This window comes from Eulemur rufifrons, chromosome 18, assembly GCF_041146395.1.
Source record: "Eulemur rufifrons isolate Redbay chromosome 18, OSU_ERuf_1, whole genome shotgun sequence".
NCBI lineage: Eukaryota > Metazoa > Chordata > Mammalia > Primates > Lemuridae > Eulemur > Eulemur rufifrons.
The window spans coordinates 29,904,654-29,930,404 of NC_091000.1; the positions used below are offsets into that span (position 1 = coordinate 29,904,654).

A 25,751-nucleotide genomic window follows, 5' to 3' on the forward strand; every position below is an offset into this window, starting at 1 on the left:
TAATTAAAACAAAGCTCATTAGAGAAGATGTATGACTCTATTTTATAACACAGATTAGACTAAAGAAATAATTTGAGCATCATTTCATAGTAAATTACTTTCAACAAATACTTAATGACTACTACTCAGTCAATGAAAAAGGAAAGTGAAAAGCTAGAGGTAGTCAGTTAACAAGATAATCAGTGGATTCCAGTGGATTCCATGTGATGATTCCAGCTCACTAAATGCCACATACAGAGCTGGCAGCAGGAAAGAAGAAAAAGGGAAAAACCTTTTTGTCTGAGTCTTCTTCCCACAAGACCTTGCAAATTTAAGGCTCTATATTCTTGATGTATGTAAATATCCTGAGAGGTAGCCGTAGTTCCCGGGCTTTCTTACCAGCACTCTGTATTATACTCCTTACCTAGTACAGAGTGGATGTAACAAACATAAAAGGATATCACATTGCATCCAACTTTTCTAAGTACTTTGTAGTTACAGACATTTTTTTCACATTACCTAGTTTCCATATTTGCTGGAAGTAGAAGTTGCAAAAGGGTTTTTATGAAGACATTTCTCTTACTTTACAACCAAAGGAAAGGGAGAGAGAGAGAGAGAAGGAGGAGAGAAAGAAATCAAAACTATTCTAAAAAGAATAGAACTCTGTATCTCTGTATTTTTATGTAAGTAAATTTATTAACTTTTCTAAGACATTCACTGATATGTTTAGATTGATGTCTTCTGTATATATAATTTCATGTTTTCTTTTAGTTACATTTTTTAACACACATCTTTACATACCTCATAATCTATATAAGAATTGAAATGATTTCTATTTAGTATCCTACTTTAGTGATGCAGAATAGTTTGCTTACCCATTCAAGATGCTTATAATATTTTACTATTATGAATTGTAATCTATGAACATCTCTGAAAAATTTACTTCTTTTATTTTTATTGTGGGCCATGTTTCTAAAAAAGTGGTGTTCTGAGGGTGTATTTGAGAGGGCTGTATATAGAAAACTGAAAAGGCTAAAGTCTTAAAAAATATTTTTACTGACTATGGAGCACTTTTAAGCAGATTAAAATAGTAACTGACTCTGAGTGCGAATCACCACATCAATTCATGTTTTTCTTAATACATCAATAAAGTAATTTACTTTTAAAATTATATTGTCATAAAGACTCAGAAGGAGTTGAATGGACCAACTATATTTTATTTCTCTGGTAGGTAGAAAAATCAGTTCCTAGAAAGGTCATCCATAAGCTAACACTGCTCATTTATTAAAAGGATATGTTTTATGTTGAACATCTTCTGACTTCATGAGGGTGAATGATTGTGGAAGAACTTGAGACTGAGGACAGAAGTCTAATTTGCTAGCTCTCATTCTGTCATTAGCTGTGTGGGTGATTCAATATTTGGTCCTCAGTATTCCCATTAATAAAATAAATAGGGAAATTCATGGTCTCTGAGATCCTTTGTAAATTCTAAGATTTAACAAGATTCTTTAATGCAAAAAAGCACAGACTTGACAAAATGATTTCCTTATTTCCCAAAATGTCTCTTCATATTGAATATAGATGACTGACCTTATTAAGTAAGCAATGGAAACTAATGGTTTATTTCCTGTATTCCCTTTCCCAGCTAACTTGGCATTTACCCAGTTATATAAACCAGAAACACAAGAGTCCTTCAACCTTGTCCAGTCTCCCTTAAGCCCTCATCCAGTTGGATTTAAAGTCTATTAAATGTTTGCTTAACATCTTCAATTCCACAGCTACCTGTTTTCTGTCACTATCACTATTATAATTGTTTGCCCTTCTTCAGTTCTCTCCACACTGTCACTAAAAATGCACAAATGGTCATGTCAATCTTCACTAAAAACCTGTCCCCTAGCCTATAGGGTGAACTGCCAGGATCTGATGTAGCAAATAAGTGTCCTTAGTAGCCCCTGTTCCCTGCCCAGCTTTATATCCTTTCCCACTCACACACACTCAACCAGCTGCTCTTGCTGGAGTTTATAAGCCAAGATGCAGTGAACGGCACCACCATATCCCAGGTGTGTGTGGGAGTCTTCCTTGATAACTCCAGATTCTTACCTCCCATTCCTAACATACATACATACAACCCAAGCAACTGCCAAGCCCTCCTAAATACCTCTGTAATCAATCTCCTTCTCGCCATCTGTGCTGACACCCTAAGCCAAGCCATCTTCCTCCTCTAATGGAGTCACCGCAATAACCACTTAATGCAAGCCTCATGTCAGAGAAGAGGACATTGGAATCATTCAGACAAAGTTCCATCTAATAAAGATTTTGCAATAACGCTATTTATCTCATGTCACACAAGCTATTTGTCTGATTTTTCCATGACATAACTCTCATGCGTACAGTATTTTCATTAGTAATCTTGCAAAAAAAATTGATACGTTCTACAGTTAGTTTTTAAAGCTTTGAAAAATATGGTACTTTTACTTTTCTGGCAATTCATTTGTAGATGACTTTATTTTCTGGTGTGTGCTGCCTTTGAAATGATGGATATTAAATTCTAGACTAATAGGGAGCTTTAAAAATATTCTGGAAATCACTCAGTGTTTAAGTTGAGTACAGAAGTTCTTCCTTGGAGTCGATGCATACTAGTTGAGATAACATACTGTGTCATAGTTTAAAATACTGTTTCAGGTTACAGTGAAGGAGAAATGTAACTTCTGATTTATAGAAAATAAATCCTCAAATCATATTATCTTTTTGTATTTAGTTTTTTAAGTAAACAGAACAAAAGGTTTTTTCTGTAATTTGCTTAGTAGATGTAACATTTTAACCTTTAAGTCTTAATCTTCCTATTGACTTTTTTCTTCTGATATATCTATTACATATAGCCACATCTATAGAGCAAATAAGAAAACCAAAGGGTGAGAAGTTCAATAGCTTTCTGAAATCTCACAAGAAGCCTGGTTGTATGTTTTGCCATTTTCAGGCACTGCTCTCTTCACCAAATTTATTATTAAAAATTTGGGATCGTTTAGCAAACACACTGTCATTTACAATTAAACAAGTCATTTTCTTTAAAAGAAAGATTTAATTCTCAAAAATTCTGAACTGTCATCTTATGCACAGTGCTTCCTGCCTAAACATCAGATCATACTTTGCCTCACAAGCTTTCGGGTAGGTTCTTGGAAGAATGTCTGCAACTTATAAATGTGAAAGTCACCACTGCGTTACTAATATTGAATCAGGTTTTAAGTTGGTTATTTTTGTAAAAAATTGTTGCCTTTCTTCTTTCAGAAGACATAAAAGTATATTTCCCCTTCCTAGTGAGGTGTAAGCAAACACTAGCATTCTAATACCTGCCAAATGGTTGTTTTTAAAGCCTACAAGACATTTTCCACAAGTGCCCCTACATTTCTGCCTGTTTCCTAATTCCACAAAAAGTCCCTATGTCTGTTACCTAATTCAGGCACACTGTTTTTCAGGCAGAATACTGTGTTTTTCCCTTTACTCTTAGGGCAGGCAATCCTTTCACTTCATTCATTCACTCCCTCATGTATTTATTCATTCAGCAAACACTTATCAAGCTAGTTCCTGGGGATACTATGGTTAAACCGGAGAGACACAGTCCATGCTCTCTGAGTACATACAGTCTAGAGGGATGTCTGTACAGTAGAGGCTTAAAGCAAAAGCAAACATGGCCAGGCCAGGAGTCAGAGAAGGTTTCCAGGCAGGAGTGATTTTAAGCTAAGGTCTGTAGTGGTGAGGAAGTTCCCTCTGGTTCACTACAGAGGGTGGTATGAGAGGGAAACATGACAACATCATGGTGTGGGTTGAAGCCGGACAAGAAAGCAGAGCCAGACCACACATGAACATATTACGCACTTTGGACATTTTCCTCTGGGTTAAGAGGCAGCTAAGAAATGCTTAAACTATGAAATCAAAACATTAAATATGCGCCTTTTAGAAATGTTCCAACAAAGACGAGAAAAATAGATTGAGGGAGAGCCAGCATGGAAGGAAGGAGAGTGATTTAAAGGTTCAGCAGTGGAATATTTAACCCATAGGGGTTCTATGGGTTAAGATCGTCCTAACCCATACTTCATTATTGAAATGAATGACTTCCAAAGAAATAAAATGGCAGAACTGACAGAATTAATTGTGTTAAAAAGTAGAAGCAGGAGAGGAAGAGTTGTCAAGGATTTCCAGGTTTCTATGTTGAATAGCTCAGTGGATGACAGTACCTTTCATTAAGGAAAAAAAAAAAACAACAACAAAGAAGCAAGTTTGAGGGTCAAGGAGGTATCAAATGACTTAATATGTTCCCCTTGAGGTGTATGGAAGATACCAGTAAGGCGGAACTACCTGCTAGGTGGTTATAAAAATATATCTGGACCTCATGAGCCGTACCTGGACTTAACACAGGGATGGTGTCTGAAGTTCAGTGTTCAAGACTGAGTGAGAAATTAGGCATATTACACATGTTAATACAACTTTTTTGGAAGGAACTATGGCAGCATCTCTAAAATTTAACCACCTCTTAACTAAGAAATTCCACTTTCTTAATGAAAATTTTTAATTTCTAGGAATTCTTAACTAAGTTAAGTGTAATCACAGTTAGTTCTAAGTGTAGGAATTTGTCAAGAAGAAACATTCGTAAATTTGTCAAGGAGAGACATTGATAAATTTGCAGAGATGTATGAATAAGAATGTATGGTACCATGCAAGTAGACGTGGTTATGACCTAAAAACAGAAAAAATCTAAATAACCACCGATAATGTATTGGTTAAATAATTATGCTGCCTCCAATCAACAAAATCCTACTCAGCTTTTAGAAAAATTAAAATCTACATGTACTGAATTGAGAAGTTGCCAAAACATTTTTGAGTGAAAATATACTTGTTTATATATTTCACATAAATTATAGCTAATATCAATTAAGTCCTTACCATATACCAAGCACAGTTATCAATATAAAGGCTTGGTATATAGTAACTCATCAAATTTTCCGAACAACACTATGGCGTAAGCAATATGATTTCTACCTTACAAAAGAAGAAGCTAAGGTACATGTAGGTGAGGTAATCTGAGTTATGTCACAAAGACAGTAAATATTAGAACCAGGCTTCAAATCCATGCAGGGAGCAGAGTCTATGAATTCTCTGAGATGAAAGTTTCTTCTTGGCCCAGAATGGGAACCAGAAAAATTAAATAGAGATAGAAAAGTCAAGAACATTACATTCTTATGATTTGAGTTTTCAGACTAAAAGTAATAACAGCTAAAAACTTAAATAATTTGACAAGCCTAGAATAAATCTTGTAGCAAAATATTCAAAATAAAATGCTCACACTGGTTTATTCTAGGGGAGAGAATTGGAAAAGACAGGCTTTCAACTATATATGTTTCTTTACACTTTGAATTTGTGGGCTACAAATTTTATTTTTGTATACAGCTAAAATGAGAATAAAGAAGGAAAAAAACTTCATTACAAATTCATTTTGGATCAAATGCAATTTAGCAAAAATCCTTCCATTCACTTGGACCACATTTAGTTCAATGCTTTGCAAGCCTCATCAGCTACTTTGCACATTATGTTAAAACCGTGGCAGGTGTGGTGGCAGGTGCCTGTAGTCTCAGCTACTAGGGAGGCTGAGATGGGAGGATCACTTGAGCCCAGGATTTTGAGACCAGCCTGAGCAACATAGAGAGACCCTGTCTCTACAAACAAACAAACATAAATAAATAAATACATAAATAAGTAAATAAATAAATAAAATCAGGCAGGTGTGGTGATGCATGCCTGTAGTCCCAGCTACTTGGGAGGCTGAGGCAGGACAATCGCCTGAGCCCTGGAGTTTGAAGTTGCAGTGAGCTGTGATGAAGCCACTGCACTCTAGCCCAGGTGACAGAGTGAGACCCTGTCTCAAACAAAACAAAACAAAACACCTCATTGTGACTATTTAATTAAAAGCACTTTATTTCCTTCCTATCCCAAACTATAGACTTGGGATATCTCCATAAGATATAAAATTCATTACTTCTTGAAGATTTGGTGTTGTGCACGAGAGGCTGTATATAGGGAAGTACACTTGAAAAAGAAAAACCTAGTGCACAGTTTTGCAGACCTAGCTTTGTACTTGCTAAAATATGAACTAAGCTGAGAGCTGAGAGCAGCCAACATGGCACTAACTCAAAAGAGGAAGAAATTATACTCCCAAAGGATTAAATTATAATCAACACAAAAATTTAATTACCATCTCCTTCAAAATAACATACTGTCAGCTACTGAACACAGTTCAAATGAAAAACAAAGGGATTGATAGAAGCTTTTATTTAACTTATTCTTATTTCCATAGTGCCTGTGTAATTTTACTTTACTTTTTAAAAGAAAATTTTGTTATTGAAATTGTTCTTTCCAAAAGAAAAAAAAAAAAGCTATATTTGAAAATAAATGGGAGATGAATTTTAGCGATAGCCTCTGAGACTGATATTTTTAAATAGATTAGTTTGGGACTATTGGGCATGACTTCCAAAGAAACACAAACATTTCACTTGTTGTAAAAATGAAAAGCACTATATTTATATTAAATATAGTATATGATTTTTAAGAATAAGTCATTTTAGGCCGGGCGCGGTGGCTCACGCCAGTAATCCTAGCACTCTGGGAGGCCGAGGCGGGTGGATCGCTCAAGGTCAGGAGTTCGAGACCAGCCTCAGCAAGAGCGAGACCCCATCTCTACTAAAAATAGAAAGAAATTATATGGCCAACTAAAAATCTATATAGAAAAAATTAGCCAGGCATGGTGGCGCATGCCTGTAGTCCCAGCTACTCGGGAGGCTGAGACAGGAGGATCGCTTAAGCCGAGGAGGCTGAGGTTGCTGTGAGCTACGCTGACGCCACGGCACTCGCTCTAGCCTGGGCAACAAAGTGAGATTCTGTCTAAAAAGAAAAAAGAAAAAAAAAAAAAGAATAAGTCATTTTAGACAGTTCTGCATATTTGAATTTTTAGTAGAAAAAAATGTAAAGATGTAGATAATATGTGGGAAAAAAGACTGAACAAGAGGCTTCCAGTATGTTACCAGTAGCTATCTTGTTGGAGAGGGATATTATGGGTATTTTTAATCTCTTTCTTTTGATTTTTCTATGTTTTCCAATAAGCATATTTCTTTGCAAAATTGGAAAAATATCAATAACATTATTTACTAAAATACATGTCATTTAAAGATCAAAAATATTTCTACTTAAATATGACATATCTATTGGTTCATACAAAATACTAAGCAGAATTAAGATCTCAGACTATAAATTGCTCTGTCAATAAGAGAGAAGACAAATGTCTGAAAGAAATCCTGAGATCATGCTAGAGACAGAAAAGGAGCTCCAAGTAGGAAGGAAAAAATTGTCACCCACAATAAAATCATGGATACAATCTTGCTTTCCCTGAATGCTTCTGAATCACTCATTCTCTTTTATAAAAAAAAATTAAAATCTTCAGTCTTAAACATGGCAGTGAAGGATTTCAAAACAAATATTTTTGTAACTACTGCTCAGTCTGCTCACTTGTTACTGCAGAAGGCATAGAAAGGGAAGAACTGAAAAACTTTCTGAAAGTTTTGCTTAGATATCCCATTTTTATACCACTAACTAAAATTGTTAATTTATGTTTTCTCTCCCCTAAATTAAGCAGTGGTTAGAGATTCTATCAGAAAAATACATTTCAAGGATAGTGGTATGAGGTTTTGCATCCAGTCCTCCTATTTCTAGTTTATTAGATGCCTGCTACACTATAATATAAGCTATTGACAGTTTCTTTCCCTGATGTTATTTTTTTTCCTTTTACGCAAGAAGCCTCCTATTTATAACTGAGAATGAAGAAATTATCTACTTGTATTTCTTCTTACAATAGAAAAGAAGCTTTCCTTAGTTTCAGAGTTTTTGCCATGAGGTTATATGACCATTAACCTCACAGAAGGTAAAACTGGTTTAACTCTTTGTGTTACTGTTTGCTATGGTCTGAATGTTTGTATCCCTTGCCAAACTCATTGGTTGAAACCTAATCATCAAGGTGATGATATTAGAAGAGGGAGCCTTTGGCAGGTGTTTAGGGGAATGAGATTTGTGCCCTTAACAGAGAGACTCCCAAAAGCTGTCTTCAACCATGTAAGGACCATCCTCCTAGAAGGCACCATCTAGGAGGAATGGGCCCTCAGCAGACGCTGAATCTGCTGGTGCCTTGGTATTGTACTTCACTGCCTCTACAACTGTAAACAATAAATTTCAATAGTTTATAAATTACCTAATCTAAGGTATTTTGTTATAGCAGCAGGATGAACTAATACTGTCTTTTTACTTTTTTTCAGAAAATTCCTCCAGATTCTAGCATAGGCTACAGTTGTTATAGGCCCAAGTATAGTCTACAACATTCTAATCTGTAAAATTTTAGTTCCTTGTCTTTAAGAATTTCCTTAATAATTTTTTTCCCTCTTCAGATTGAAATTATGGGGAAGCAAGTGTTCATGGTGGGCATCTGGAGCAGATTGTGGGGATGAGAGTGGGCAAGTTGGGCAATCACTGAGACAGGTGTTTGGCATTAGGACCACTTGCAGCGCATTAGTCCTGAGAGTTTGTTTCAAATGAACAGACATAAGGAATTAAAATTCTCAAAGAGCTAACACGGCCCTCATTAGCTTTTTTTCTTCTTTACAAAGGCTCTTGGTTTTCATGAGGTCCTATTTTATCTTAATGAAAGGATTAGACCTTTAGGTCATGATCCTACTTAGTGAAAGTTCTGACTGAATCTGATGTTCCTGACAACATTAGAAATGTTTAAAGAGAGCAAAATATATGTTGTAGGGATAATTTTTTACTTTCTTTTAAATAATATTGAAAGTAAAAAATGGATTCATATTTTGAGGGAGATAATCCACAAGTTGTCACATAGTGTCTAGGTAAATCACTGACACCGGGTACAAGTAGATGTTTGATATTTCAAGTGAATACCTGGGTTACAAACACCTTGATTTTGGTCTTTAAAAAATATGTATAATTACGGTGTTGAGACTTTGCTAGAAGAACTAAGTTTGCAGCATGAAAAATTCTATAAAATGTTCGATTTGTTTGCATGTGACTCAAGCCCAAATTGTCCCAGATAAAATTCTTATAGCTTTACTCTCACATTTGGTTCCATTTTGCAACTGTCTAATGAGTTTAGGATTCTCCAAACAAAAATTTCCAGTAAGTGAGTTGTGATGCTTTTCTTTAAAAGACATTACAATGATGAGGCAAAAGTATATATTGCTTAGGAGCAAAATAAAGCTTCAAAAACCTGTGCAGTGTATGCTAGTTAGAATAGACGATAAAGGATGGATGGGTTGACACTCAACAGTTTTCTGTAGAATAAAACTAGAATGACATAAAAATAATACTTTTCTTTACCTCAACAAATATTTCTTTACGTAGACTTTCTTTTCTCCTGATACATACTATTTGAGGTTCTACAGTGTTTTCAAGTTCAAACTCATCTGTGTAGCTATTTCTGTTTCTATTCTCCACACCCCTCATCTGTCTTCCCACAGCACTATTCACTTACAGCTGTATTGGTGGTTCTCAAGCCTGGCTACTCATTAGGCTCACCTGGGAAGCCTTCAAAATGTACCAATGCCGGGGCCCCATTACCAAAGACTTTGATTTAATTTGTCTTGGGTGATGTCCTGTCATATATAAAATGTTTTAAAGCTCCAAAGGTGATTCTAATGTACAGACAAGGTTGAGAGCCCCTGTTCTATATATTATTAATCTTATTGCATTATGATTATTTGTGAATCTTTTTCTCCCACTGGAGTTTTTAGTGCTTTAAGTCATAGTCTATGTGTGATTTATATATGAATTCCAATGCCTATTGTATTTGATCTATGGAACACTTATATACAAAAAGTGCTCAGTGGGACACTCCAAACAATCCAAAATTCAAGAGCACCATCTCTTATTCAAGGAGAGCACAACCTGTTATGGAAATAGCAGAAAAGAAAAAACTCTAATACATCATTACTGTGACCTAATAAGGCTACAAGGGAAGTAAAAATAAAATATTAGAGGGGAGAGTCAAATTGACTTGAGAAATGAGGAAGGCATAATTATATGGGTAGACCCTTAGGATGGACCATGTGTAGAATTCTGGAGGTTTTTTTCTTTTCCTCAGACATTGCAGGAATGAATGAAATGTTAATAGGATTGTATAGATGGATTTTGACAGAAAGAAATAGAAAATAGTTGGGGGAGGAGGAGAACAGAATTCCTTGTAAAAGAGAACAGAATGAGGAAAAGTAAAAGGGTGGAAATGTGTGAAGCCCATTTAGGAAATAGTTCATATGGCATTGAAGAAACAAACAAGTACAGGAGAAGTGGGTGATGAAGGTAGAAATTTGGTGGGGTAAAACCATGAAGGCTTTGAATGCATAATGAATAAGTTTTTCTTCAAAGTTTCTGAGTATATGAGTAAAATGTGTTCAGATATTGTGCTTTAAAAAGATCATTCTTTTCCTAATTATCTTGTACCTTTTAAAGAATATGTTTTCATGTGATCTGAATTGCATTATATAAATACTGTAAGCAAGGTTTTCTTATGCTAAAATCCTTTTCATTATGTGGTCAATGCATAATAAGCTGAAATAAAAAAAAAGAGATAAAAAACATAGATGGCAACTTCTAAAAAAAAAAAAAAAGAAAGAAAGAAATAGATCACCAAGGAACAGAAACATAAATTGCATCTGTTCTCAAATGACAAGATTTCATTGGCTTAGCTAACAAGAAAATGAAGGTGAAATAGTACAATGGCTGTGGTAGTTCCCCACAAAACCTGGCCTAATAGACCAGGTTAGCTATCTTTTGGGAGAATACCAAAAGAAAGAAGAGGCAGAGAGAATTTCCTTCACTTAAGGTGATTTTCTGTCCTGCAAAATGTAATTGTTCACTCTAACCTAAAGTCCAAGTTACTAATTTCATATAGTCAGATTTATATTGCCATTGACTGACAAATGCAGTATTTGTTAATGGAAGAGCCTACAGAAAAACTATTGGCGTGGTATGTTATCTCTTTAGGCATTATGTCTATGCACAGGTCAGCTCTTAATGGAGAGGCTGATACCATGTTCACCTGTGTATACAAATATGTCCTATGGAGAGTTCTTTTAAGTTCCACACTAAATTGTTTTTATTTCTTTTACATTTTTCATTGTATTAACATTAATAAAACAGTAGGATATATAACATATGAAAAATCTAAAGCATTCAACGTTTACAAGCATTGAACACACTTTTCTCTTACTTTTATTTTAAATTTGATCTCATAGCTGTCTGTATATGTGTGCGTGTGTGTCTGTGTGTGTGTTGATGTGTAGTATCCCAGTGAGAAAGTGATGAATAGAGAAGGATTCATATATTCATACAGATATGTAAAACTTAAGAAATATTACTCGGGGCTGGGCACAGTGGCTCACGCCTGTAATCCTAGTACCTTGGGAGGCCGAAGCAGGAGGATCGCTTGAGCCCAGGAGTTCAAGACAAGCCTGGGCAAGAGTGAGACCCCATTTCTACAAAAAGTAGAAAAATTGGTGAGGGGTGGTAACACATGCCTGTAGTACCAGATGCTTGGTAGGCTGAGGCAGGAGGATCACTTGAGCCCAGGAGTTTGAGGTTGCAGTGAGCTATGATGATGCTACTGCACTCTAGCCCAGGCAACAAAGAAAGATCTTGTCTCAAAAAAAAAAAAAAAAAAAGAAAGAAATATTACTCAGGGAAATACTACTCAACATTTTTCTTTACCAGTAACATACAGTGATATTTTATAAAATTATAGGGTTAAGTTCCATGTTTCACATACTGATGCTTTATATGCTCAACTAGATTCTGGATGCCCTGTGGAGAGTTTTGAGTCTTCTAATTATGTTATGCAATTTAAAATTTAATTGAGAAAAAATAGATTAAGTCAATTCTCAAGGTAGAAACTTAACAATTCCAGACAAGATGGAACAAACACAATCTATTTAACTTCTCCTGCTAATCACAATAAAACACTCTAGACAAAATATATATGTCACCTAACAAATGACTCTAAGAGATAGAGGAAAAAAGATATACTGGTTAGGGGCCTCAGGACTTAAGGAATGACATGACAGTGAGTTCCATGGGTTTTTTCTTACCAGAGAAGCCTTCAATGCAGCATAATGCCCCCAAAATAGCACTGAAGGAAAGCCAAAGAACTGGAAAAAAGGTGGCTTAACATAACACAAACCTTTTGAGTACACTAAATAGCTCTGGAAATGAATACCACAAAAAAAGTCATGCTCCTCCCCCACTCAAAGGATGATGTCGTAAGAGGTCAGTGAGAAACACCCTTGTGCCCCACTCTGTAGAGCCTATGGACAGAAACCTGTCTTCCACTCCATCCTCACTTCAGTAAAGAGATGGCATTCCTTCCCTATGGGTTCTGGGGTTTGAATGGACTTCCAACTCCCATAAAGTAAATAGGAGATGCCCCTCCCCTGTAGAACCTGTGGCTGGAACTCTGACTTCCACTCCTCACTGCAATGATAAGGCAACAGAACCATGTTCTACAGCAGAAAAGTTTGGGGGAAGGGTGTAAATATTAAGGGGTAATCTGAGGGAGTTTCTTTGTGGTGATGCAAGAGTTCTTTTTTTTAATTTGATGTTGTTTATTTCTAAATCTTACTGAACTCAGAAAAAATGGTCTATATATTTTTTCTTTCTTTCTTTCTTTCTTTTTTTAATATAACATCTAGAAGACTGTCCATGCCTATATAATTTATGATATGTGTTAAAGTTAATATTGAGGACCTACAAACAAAAGATGCAAGAGTTCTGTCTCAATGATTATGGTGATGGTTACTCTAATCTACACATGCAATAAAATTTCATAGAACTATAAACCCTCCCCACCAAAAACCAAACAAAAAACTCCTCCAAAACTGGGAAAATCAGAACAAGAGCTAAAGCTGAGTTAATAATATTATACCAAAGTCAATTCCCTAAAAAAAAAAGAAAAATATGTATGCATTGGTAAGTTTACATACTTATGTAACAGCATGTCAATTATTTAGCTCTAATTTCCTTTAATTGTTTTCTTTCTGAACCTCTGGGCATCAAAAACCAAATTTTATATGTCATAAATGTGATAAATTTTTTTTAAAAAATTCTGGTTTTGCCACTGAAACAGATTTTCTAATACTATCACCAAACTGGTTGGCTGTGATGAATGAAGGAGCTCAGGAACTTTCACTCCAAAATATACCACTCCTTGGTATAAAGAATATTTTGAATTAAAGGCCCATATGGATCAACAGGCCCTTGGAAGGGGCTTCCCCTATATCTGCATAACCAGAGGGACCCATCAAAAGAACAACTGACTTCCCTTCTGCTCCCTGTTATATTCATATATTGCAGGAAAAAGATCAAGAATGCAACCAGACCTGTCCGAAATCATTTTAAACATAATACCTGTCTTTCAGGTTAATTTACAAGTTAATCTGTTTCCCCCCAACCCATTCATTCTCCCAAGTATCTAGGCATCCTCCCTATCAACCATTTATTGCCCCTAAACAGAATTAGTATACGCCTCATCTCACCCTCCCTGCTAAGAAGACGATATAAGAATACCTGGATCCCACTGGGATATCGGGTAATCACTCTGTGATTCTCCCCGTGCACACAGTAAATAAACCTTTTCTCTTATTAATCTGCCTTAATTTTAAGTTGATCTTTCAGTGAACTTTTGGGAAAAAGGGGAAGTTTCCTCTCACCCCCACCTAAAGAATGACTATTTTTCATTAACTTTTAAAATTTGAGTTCGTAATCCAAGAAGAGTCATTATTTGAAAAGGAAAGTTATTCCTCATACCCGGGCAATGCTCTTTATGGTTTATACGAGTATAGGCATAGCCAGAGAATTTACAGGATAAGCTCAGCTAGATGGGACCTGGGGGAGGAGGATAAACTACTGATGTGAAAGCTTAATAGGGCAATTTTTAAAAGCAGCTAAAATCAAAAACTGGAGAAAGGGAATATTAAGATTATAATAACAATGATAATACTTTGAGTTTTGTGTCATGCCTTTTCCCTAAGGAATAGGTGATTTTCTCATATAATCTCATCACTTAACATAGAATTCTGTACTGATGTCTTTTTCAAATGGAACAATTAAATGACAGGGCAGTTATGTGCATGGTCCCAGGCCACAGTGGAAATCAAGAATAGGGTAAGAGTCAAAAATTAGGACCCATGCTCTCCATTAAGTACCTTGGGCTCCACAGTAAAATCAGACTATGTTTCCAGGAGAATCTCCATCTGAATAAACATCATTCCTTTGAGTGAGCAATGGTTGATATTAGACTATCACCTGTTTCTTGGTAGCATGGCTTCTAGGAAAATTTCCTGCCAGCACAGGGCTACTCAATAAGCAATATCCTCAAGCATTTTGGTTACTCTAATTTAATTTCTTCTCAAGTACTTTTGAGAAATTCAACAGCACTATGTTACAGAATGGGTTGGAGATGTCAAGAACTATTCATTGTGATGGGCCAACCATCTTTATCCTAACCTTGTATATAGATTTCCTCAAAGTGAATATAATATTAATGGACTGTGTGCTTTCCTTCCATCTTTACTTACTTTCTTCTTTCTGTTTCAAATCTATGAAGCAGTTTCCGAAGACCACCATTCTTAAATCCCTGAAAATGGGCAGCTGGGGCTCCCACAGTGATGACATCGTAGAGAGCATCTGGAATAGAACAGACAAGGAGATGAACACTTCCCATTGATCTCCGGTGGCATGCTATTTGCATTGAAGCATACATACTGCGGGAAGTATGAGAAATTATTCTGTTTAATTTTTGCAGGAATAACTACAAACTTGCTTCTCATGGGGGCAAGAAGAGCTAATCAATCTTTCTAAAAGCCACCTGTGCACCTAAACAAGATATAATATTTCCCTGATTGATGACTACTTCTTAATTATATGCTGTAGTGTAGAACAGTATGTTCTCTCATTCTTCTATATACTTACTGAGATAACATGTTAATTGCTCTTTTGTGTATTTTACTTTATTGGATTTTGCATCATTTAATTTGCAATCATATTGAAATTCAACAATAATGAACAATCTTTCAACCAAATTTTACATAGAAAAGAATCAAAATATTAATGCATTTTAGCTCAAGGGCAGAACAGTAGTAGTGCATTTTTAAAAAAAATCTATACGGAGTACTTTCCTGCTGCGTATACTAAATCTTACACAATTTTGAACACATGCTTTTGCAATTTCCTTAGGTGACAGAGAATACACAAAATGTCTTGATCTATTTTCTAGCAAGATACTTCGTTTTTATAATAAAAAATCCATACATTTAAATTGAAACTCAGTCCTTTGATCTTGAAAGCCATCAAGTTTGATACATATTAAGTTTATGGCTTCCAAACATGCCATCATTTCTACATTCTAATGAAAACTATCCCCATAAGAAGGAAGACAAAGTGAATGCCTTCTTGTTAAACTACATTTTATTTGAGGAATGTAATTTCATAGTAGATCCTTTTCAAACTGATTTTGGTATTGACACATTGGTTGTTTTTTCAGATCTCATTTACTAGGAAAACATAAATTATTTTATTAGCTTCAGGTAAACACCATAACTTCTTCAGAGTAGTTCAATCCAGATGCACTCAAAATTTTTCTTTTAATAAAAAATGTCCTCAAACTGAAAGACTTCAGCAGCATGCAGAAAATTCAAGGTCACAAGAAAGAATACAACCCAAACCAACCTATAAATAAGGCACATACTGAGCAATCACTTAATAGGTCATTGTGGTGGTAAACTCTTGCCCTTTCAAAAAGTGACCAATAAACTTGAAGTCAGCTTTTCTTAAGATAGCAGAATATTAGATTTGTAAGAAATTTAAATATTTTCTATGCCAGGAGATTTTAACCTAGGGCAAGAAATGGGTTTCAGGGTGTCCATGTATATGCGTCCATCTATTGTCCACCATGGAGAGAGGACACAGCCTAAGAGCTTACTCAAAGGGTCATGAGATCACTCCAAGTTACCAACACTAAATTCCAGTCCACCTTCATTTATCTCATGAGAATCCTGAGGATCATAAGAAGTTAACTGATTTGTCAAAGGCCCCAGAGACTTTATATCCAGGGTCTTCTGACATCTCAGCCAGGGACAGAGAACCAGTATTCCCTGGAGGGGTAAGTAACTGATTGGAACCTTGGTCCCTAGCTTTGGATCCCAAGTTTGCCACTAGTAAGTGTGTGGCATTGGGAAAATTATTTAATTTCTCTATATCTCAGTTTTGTCAGCTATAAAATGGAATTGAAAGTAGTTACAAGTGATAAGCATTCAGTAAATATTATCAATGATTGTTATTTTCCCTTATAAGGAGCAATCCCACCAATTAAACAAAGAAAGGTGATATTTTAACTGTTGTTTATTTCCCCATAAAAATAAACTTTCCAGTTTGAAAAGGAAAGTGATGCTGAGGCTCAGTTTTCTAAATAGATCAGCTCCTGTTTTAATTTAAACTAAACGCAAAGCAACAAATCATGATGACAATGCAATACAAATCACTGGGTTTCTGCCAAATTTGGGTGACCAATAATACCAATAATACACGGAGTGACTAAAAATAGTATTCAGCCTTAAAAAAGAAGGACATACTGCCATTTGTCACAATATGGATGAACCTGCAGGACACTACGCTACGTGAAATAAGCCAGTTACAGAAGGACAAAACACTCCACTTATATGCAGTATCCAAAATAGTCAAGCTAACAGAAGCAGAGAATATAATGGTGGCTGTCAGGGAATGAGGGGAGGGGGAAATGGGGAGTTGTTATTCAATGGGTGCAAGTTTCAATTACACAAGATAAAAAAGTTATAGAGATCTGCTGTACAACATAGTACCTATATTTAACAACACTGTACTGTGCACATAAAAATTTAAGAGGGTATATCTCATGTTAAGTGCTCTGAAAACAATAACTACCACCACAAAAAAACCCACAAAGGGCTATGAAAACTTTTAGAGGTTATGGATATGTCTATTACCTTGATTGTGGTGATAGTTTCACAGGTATATGCCAAAATTCATCAAATTGTGTACATTAAATATATGCAGGTTTTTGCATATCAATTTTATTTCAATGAAGCTTTTTTCCTTTCATGTGTACATATGTCCTACTAAATGTATTCTCACTTCAACTTCCATAAAAATAGCCTGTAGCCTCTCCACTGGATTTGATAAAGCCGGTGGCCTCTTCTGTACCACCCAAGAGGGGAAGAATGAGGAAGGGACATCTGAGTAGAAAGAGACAGAATCCTTAACTGATGGAGGTTTAAATAACTTACCTCTGCCAAATGTGCAAAAACATTTGACTACAGTTTACTGGTACTCCCTGTGGGAGGCCATGCAAATGAAGGGCCCTGAAATTTCAGCTTTCTTAGCTTCCTGGTGAATCTGTCTCTTCAATCGATCCATAATTTCAGCATCCTCCAAAGCTACTTTCTAGGAACAGAAACTTTCTCTATCCATCCACCTCACTAATCATGGGAATTCTAGTCATCTATGAAGAAACCAAAAGACTCTGAAGTAGCAGGCAAAGGAAGGAAGCAAGTTGTTGGAATAGTTTCCTCTCCTCATAATAAAGAGCTGATTATTTATTTTTAAATCTCAGTGAAGAAGTCTGTGTGTCTACAGTACCTTCTATAGTATAACTTCTAAAGTTGTGGACAAACTGTTCCATAAGTTCTGACTTTAACTTCTTTCCATTCTATTTTCTATTTACAAGCTCATTCCTTTTAGGGTTTTCACATCATATTTTTACTGAGGCCTATACAATCTCCTGCCTAGTTCTGACCTCTTCCAAACAAAGTAATCTAATTCCTAGCTGCCCTATGGACATCTCCAAGTGTCAACCAGCCTATTAAGCTTACCTTGTCTTAACTCTTGATCCCAACCTTCCCTGGATCCCTCTGACCAATACAGACAACTCATTTTTGTTAAGCCTCCCACAGGAGAGTCCTCAAGATCATTTTCAATTCCTCTCTTTTTTTTATTATATCTGATCACTTCTAACAACTCTGCCACCAAAATCTTAATTCTTTCTTGTCCATGTTAAGGATCTTTACCTTAGTGTTGAAACTTCCTCATTTCCTATTGGGGTCACTACCACCTCTTTAATGTTAGTCTCTCTGCACCCAGATGTGGTTCGCTTCTCCTACATAGGTGGCCAGTCAGTCACTCTGCCCGAAACATAGGCTTTTACACTTGATCCCTCCTCACAAACTGCAAATATTGACAGAAGGACATTCAGACATCTCAAGGCCATATTTTGTCCATCTATGATCTGGTTCCAATTTCTACTTGGTCACGTCATCCAGTATCTTATAAGCACCATAAAAGTGGAAATGATTGCAGTCAAATTCAAGGGAATGTACTCAGTGCTGGGCATATTGGAAATACTTGTCATGTACTGCATGATTGCTGCCTAGTTACAACAATTCTATATTTCTTAAATATCATATATACTTTGAAGCCTTTATATCTTTGTCCTTGTGTTCTCAATTTTTTTTCCCATACTCACCCTCTTCTCATTTTTTTTCCACTGGCTACTGAATCCTCTCATTTACAATCAAGCTCAATTATCACCTTCACTTTGAAGCCTTCCTGAATATTCCAGTCAGAAATAACAGCTTCTTTTATCTATATTTCCACATTGCTTTGTCTTCACCTTGAAGATTTATTCATTTCTTCCTTACGATAGCTTCTATATCCAAATAAAATAATGACTACGGCCATTAAATTTTTATAATTATTTTGAGTGCTGTTTCCTCCATTGTATTTATGTTATTTGCAGTAATGAATCATATTTACTTAATAAATAAACAATCCTAATAATGATGCCTGGACTATAGTAACAGCACAGTAAAAATTATTAAATGAATGAATGATGACAACAGCTAATGTTTGAGTGTTTACATGTGCCATTAGATCCTACTAGGCAGTCTACATTCAGGATCTCACTTAATTTTCAAAATAATCCTATAAAATAAATATTATTTTCCAAGCTCTAAAAGGAAACTTATTCTCCTTAAGATTGAGTATGAATAATTTGTCTATTCTTATGCTAGTAAGTTTCAGAGATTTGACATATTTTCCAACATCTGACTTACTAAACAAACTTACGTTACAAACAATTTTCAGTGTCTTAGTCATGCTTAGATTATCCATTAGCTGGAGCAATGATGTGCATATTTACTGGATGCTCAATAAAGCTTGTTTGCATTAACGTTTTAGATATTTATTTCTATAACAGAAGTATCTTTTGATCACATCAAAAAGAGAACTAAACATTTATTGAGATCAAACAATCCATGCTTGCAATTTCACATTTAGGTCTAGATCCTACATTAGTTCCTGCATAGAGAACTTTGTGTGATTTGTCTAGCAGAAAATACTTATTTCTTCCTCTGTGCTATCATAGCCCTAGATCCTTATTTTTATCATAACTTTAATTACTTTTCATATTGCATAAATAATTTTGATAATTACTTTCTTCTCTAAGATTCAGACAATTTAAACACAGTCATTGTGTGTTTAATGTCTCTGTCTTTCCTCAAACACAAATAATATTAATATGCATGTCACAGGTACTCAAAAATGTCAATAAGTAAATCAACAAAAATATTTTGAAATTCAATTCAGTTTGTCTTGTTTGTCTTTAGATCATACAGAGATTACCAATCTTAACTGAAGAATAAAAAATCTAGATATACTATCAAGAAAAATTATATGAGAATCTGGATATATAATACACACACACCCCTTCAGGGAATGTATGTGTATATATACATATAGGATTTTTTTTAGAAAGTCTTTATTGTTAATTGAATGCTTTTCAAAATTTTTATTTTTGAGATAACTTTAAGCTTCCAGAAAAGTTGAGAAATTGGAAGAGTTCATCTATACCTTTCACCCAGGTTCCCCTATGTTAATATCTTTCATAACCACAGATTAATTATCAAAACTGAGAAATTAATCCTGGTACAATGTTATTAAATAATGTATTCAGATTGATTTTTCCACCAGCACCCTTTTCCCTTCGAGAATCCCTCATTTCATTCAGCCATCATATCCTCCAGTCCATAATTCCTCAGTCTTTTATGGTCTTGACAGTTTTGAATCATACTGATCAGTTATTTTACAGAATGTTCCTCAGTTTGGGTTTGTCTTATGTGTTTTCGTGAGGTTCTGCGATTGAGGTTCTGCGATATGGAGCAGAACACTACGGAGGCGACATGTCCTCAGAGCATCGTATCAGGGAGTATGTTTATGTATTGTTTTGAGGGTAACTTTGATGCATTGGAGTATCTGCCACTTCCTACAGCTGATTCTCTGGTACTTTGTTCTTTGGTATATGATCCAATAGTATATTTATGTTGCACAAGTTGGGCCAGCTTTGTCTATTGGGAGCTCCTTTAGGTGGGCTCCTCTGCCCTTTAAATATGCCCCTTCTATTTTTTTAAATTTTTATTTTTTAGCACATTCTTGCTTTCTAGAGCCACAAGATACTCCAGACTCATGTTGTAGTTTCCTTGCGCCAATTCTGCAATGAACCAGCTTTCTAAGGAGAAAGCTGATCCTTTTATTGGAGAATAGTATTATATTTAGAAATCAAGCACTGGAGACTAGTTATGCTCATTGCTACAGGGCTGTCACTGCTTTCCATCTCTTTCAGTGGCTACAGCTAGAAAACATATGCACGTACGTTAACTAGCGCATACACACATCTGTACTTATATCATCATCTATCCCTATCCATTATTGTTCATTCTTTTCATTAAATCATTTTTATAATTTTATTGATCATTTATTGTCATTTTAAACAACACAATAAAACTAAGTTAAAAATACAGAAAGTTGGGATATGAAATTTTAGGGAAGACTTTACATAATGATAAGTAACAAAACAAACAGGATTTGAAAAAAATAGACATAGTTACATGTTCTCAAGGGTGAAGATGCTAAGAAGCAAAAAATAGAAAAGTCCCCCAAACATTCCTCCCTTTTGAACTTCATAGAATAAATTTCAAATTGACAAGCCTGCATAGCTGGCATAGGTGTAGCTCCTTATCTATATTTTAGAAAGGCACTGCACTTACTTCCTCACCCTCCAATCTAACCATCATATTCTATTAATATCAACAGGTCTTGTCTATGGAGACACTTAGGTAGGGTTTATGTCTGAATATTGAAAAAGCAAACAAGGCCTCTCTCTTCCCTCTCTCTAACTGCTTTCTGATTCTACCTATATTGATCAGAACCATTCCTCAAAAGCTAGAATCTTTATGTGCACGTATTTTAGAAGTTCAAAGAGCTTGGGCTTAAATGGTCTTTGTACATTTTTAGGTCTTCAGAAAGTTGATTTGGAGTTTTATTTTTTTTATTTTTTTTTTTTTTTGAGACAGAGTCTCACTCTGTTGCCCAGGCTAGAGTGAGTGCCGTGGCGTCAGCCTAGCTCACAGCAACCTCAAACTCCTGAGCTCAAGCGATCCTCCTGTCTCAGCCTCCCGAGTAGCTGGGACTACAGGCATGCACCACCATGCCCGGCTAATTTTTTCTATATATATTTTTAGCTGTCCATATAATTTCTTTGTATTTTTAGTAGAGGTGGGGTCTCGCTCTTGCTCAGGCTGGTCTCGAACTCCTGAGCTCAAACGATCCGCCCACCTCGGCCTCCCAGAGTGCTAGGATTACAGGCGTGAGCCACCGCGCCCGGCCTGATTTGGAGTTTTAAACTTTGAATTTTGATAGCCAAAGAGTGACTCTGAAGTAAACAATTGGAAAGTAGCTACTGAATGCTATTCTCAGAATTGACATGAATTTAAGCCAAAAGAAACAGCTTTGCTCTCCAGCTACAGGTATGTTCAGTTTGCCATGTAGTCGGAAATAAGAACACATTGTATACAGTTATGTAATCTTTAGCCTTAACTGAGATAGTTTCTGTCACACTTAAAACTGATCACTCAAATTTTTACAATACAAACACTTTCCATGAAAATTACAAATTTATTATCTTAGGGAATCTTCTTAATGTTTTACAATTGTCAATTTATCAGTCACAAATATCTAAATGTTGGAACAGATATGTTTAATTCCTCTGGCCCCTTCAGCTTTGAATTTCACTTGCAATTACTACGAAAACAGCAGATTAATCTACATGCACTATGTGGTTTTTTCCCAGGTTTCTTTATTTGATGAAGAATGGTATACATTTAAAACACCATTGTTCATTGTTAGCTGGGGCAGTTGTACTCCTTTAAATTTAGAATTCACTGGAATTGATTCTTTTCTTCCAAGAGAGAATATACAAAAAATAAGAAAACAAAATTAAAATTCTAAAGTAACAATCTGATCAGTAAAATTTGTATTACTATTTTTAAAATCCCTTTATTTTACCTTGTTTTTTAATGATGTATCTTCATGATTTAAATAGCCCTTAGCTGTGTATAACAAAAGCCATCAGATCTTTGGTATCAAGAGACAATTATAAAAATCTAGAAGGGAATTTTTTACAGGAAATTTAAGCAAAAAAATTAAGATTTTTTTTCTTTCTTAAAAATATGTGTGTCTTGTTTCTTTGACATTTTACAGTATCTCCAAAATTGCCTTTGGCTTTGTGAAAATGGCCGAGTATTCAATGTAATAGGGAAGTGGAATTTAAGTTGTTGAGTCTCATCAAGCCAAAGAGACCAGGTTGGTTTGAGATCTAATAATAGGGCTGCCTTGCAGCCTTTTAAAGACCACTTAATAATAGAAATGAGATAATAACTCTATTTTCCCCCCAGAAGATCTCTTTAAAATTCCTACAGCTATAAAATAATGCTGATAACAAAAATGTATGCCCACTAATCTCCTGTCAAGGAACAATTTAAACATCATCCCTGATTTTAAAAGGGCATGCAAAATGCCTTTGACAGGAATCACAAGGCTTTGGGGATTTTTAAGGGAAATCTATTTCAAAATAATTCAAACAATTTGGCTTCATCATTAAACATAACTAAAGGCAATTATGCTTCATTGATGAGGCGATATCCCAAACTCTTGAGATATAGAAGTCAGGGAACTCTATAATCCCTCCTCTTGTTGGCTCCTGCCCTCAGTGTGGTGATTAGAGGAAGGACCAGAGGCTTCTAAAACTCATCCATAGTTACAGGGTAAACTCTGGCCAATGTTGCACCTGACTCCAAATGCAACTTTATTGTACGGAATAGTTTTGTTTTGTTTTTAAACAAGCCTTAGCTAAGCTTGCATAGCAACTTAACAGAACCCTACCTGAGATACTTGTAAAACAAACAAAGGAAACTATCAATAGGGGATGTGCTTGGCAGGTGTGTTTCACTCATGCAAGCTAAGGGCAGGTCCATTCCCTGTGGGCTCAAGTCAGGAACCGAAACACCATCAGAGGCTATCTCTATCTTTTCTCTTTTCTTGTGGCCTGCTTCATTGTATGTCTGATTTTTCTTCCCCATAGAAAAGATGACAAGTTGTTGGTTCCCTAGAACATAATTAGAGTTAAATTCATGAGCAGAGATTGTCTCTGAATCCCACAACTGAATCCATAAGTGAAACTCAATTGATTCAGCCTAGGTCAACTGGTCACTCCCCTCTCTGTTTCTCTGGAGCACATGCTATGTGTCAGGCACTGTGATCATTCAATCAGCTGTGTCTAAGGGGACTAGGCCCCCAAAGTAAAATCATGGCCATATAGCTCATATTTACAAAGCATTCCTGTTTAAGGTCAACCATGCATTGATAATGCAGAGTTACATAAAGGAGAATTTTAGTTTTATAAATTATGACAGGTCCATAAACTATGTCTGGTCTCTGAAAAAAGCAATTGCTTTAGTTTGAATTCATTAAATTTTAAAACAAAATGTAATAGTTTGCTATAGTATATCTACAACATATAAAATAATTAAAACAGAATATCATAATGTTACAATAATTTATATTTTATAATATTCACAACTGATCTATGAAAATAAAATTTATTGAAGTATATCGGAGTAAAACCTTTTGTTTTAATTTGTGGGGTTTTGTATTTATTATTGTTGTCACTGCTGTCTAAGATCTCTATCGTGGTATTCTATTTGTTGCATTTAATTTAAGTAATGAATAAGGGTGAAAAATTAACTTAATGAGTCTGGGGACACCTGAAGTTAACTGGAGGTTATTTCATCTGTCAGTATGAGACATGACAACATTAGTTCTGCTCAGTTTCTTGTTTCAAGAGCTAGACATTAGCCTTGTATATGGTGAATTTGCCTGCTATTGTTTGCAAAGCTTCCTCTCCAAATATAGCAGGCTTATTAATCACATGTGTGTAGACACAATTTACTAATGGTAAAAATGAAGAAAAAAAAGTAGTTTATCCAAATAACTCACCAGTGAAACACTAAGGTTTGGCCAATCTTATCTGCACCATTACCTCGCAAAATGTTCTCTGTAATTCAGTTAAATATTCAAATCCGTAACCATAAATCTAAATTAAATTTAACTGCAATTTAAAATCTGTTAACTATAATTTATATAAGCAAATAAAACATTTGGTTCATTACCACCTATCACAACTTTTAATGTTTTTATTTTGCAAGTAAGAAAGTTGAAATCAAGAGAGGTCATATAACTTGGTCAAAGTTGAAGCAGTCAGGGGTAGGGCCCCAAAATTTCAGTGGTATTTTCAATCTCTATTATAACACGTAGTTGTTGATCTAATCTATATAGCACCTAATTTAACTGAGCTCCAGTTTTAAATAATAACTTTTAAACTTATACAAATATTTTTTAAAACATAAGCTTGATAATTTAACATGCTATGCGTGATATATGATATATACACATATCATGATCTCATATAGATCATTTATGTATGATATACACGAATAGCTTTGAAAAAATATCAGTATGCAATACAATTCAATACCCTTCCCATTAACTTGGCAGTTAGGATATTTAGTCCTTTCCCATATTTTCTTCCTAGGTCTTCAACGAGAAGAACCAGTCTTTCTGCTAACTGCTTTGTCAAAAATCCTCTAGTTGATGGGTTTGTCCCCTAGATCTGTAATATTAAAATTTTTCTTGTCTCTGTATTGCTTGATATTTTTCATTACAAATAAGAAATTTCTTTCTATATCCTGTTGTGGGTTTATTTGTGCACCCCCAAGAAAGATACCTCAGAATGTGACCTTATTTGGAAATAATGTGATCAAGTTACTATGACTGGTGTTCTTAGAGGGGACATTTGGACACAGAAACAGTGGCACACAGAGGGAAGACAACTGAAGACACACAGGAGAGCACCGTAGGAAGACGGAGGAGTGGTCGCATCAGCAAGCCAAGGAAAGCCAAGGATTGCCAGAAACCAGGAGGCAAAGCAAGATTCCCCTGTAGGTTTCAGAGGGAGCATAACTCTAATGACATTTTAATTTCACACTTCTAGCCTCCAAAACTGTGAGACAATAATTTGGATTGTTTAAGGAATCCAGTTTGCAGTATTTTGTTATGGCAGCCCCAGGAAACTGATAATGTATTTCAAACCAAACTAGTTAGAAAAAACCAAAAACAAATAAAAGAAACTCCTTTTGTTTGCTTTTCTAAATTTCTTTCTTTTAGTTGCCAGTTTCTTTCTTTCAAATCAGAGAATT

At 35.3% G+C, this 25,751-nt stretch overlaps 1 protein-coding gene across 6 annotated transcripts in view; it reads right to left on the minus strand.

Annotated features, from left to right (window-relative positions):
- INPP4B (inositol polyphosphate-4-phosphatase type II B) overlaps positions 1–25,751 on the minus strand; it is a 336,633-nt gene that overhangs the window by 116,035 nt on the left and 194,847 nt on the right. For all 6 annotated transcript variants that reach the window (XM_069492955.1, XM_069492951.1, XM_069492953.1 and 3 more), the window contains one exon: positions 14,652–14,760. In XM_069492955.1, coding sequence (XP_069349056.1) covers positions 14,652–14,760 — 109 coding nt within the window. The remainder of the gene's footprint in view (positions 1–14,651; positions 14,761–25,751) is intronic.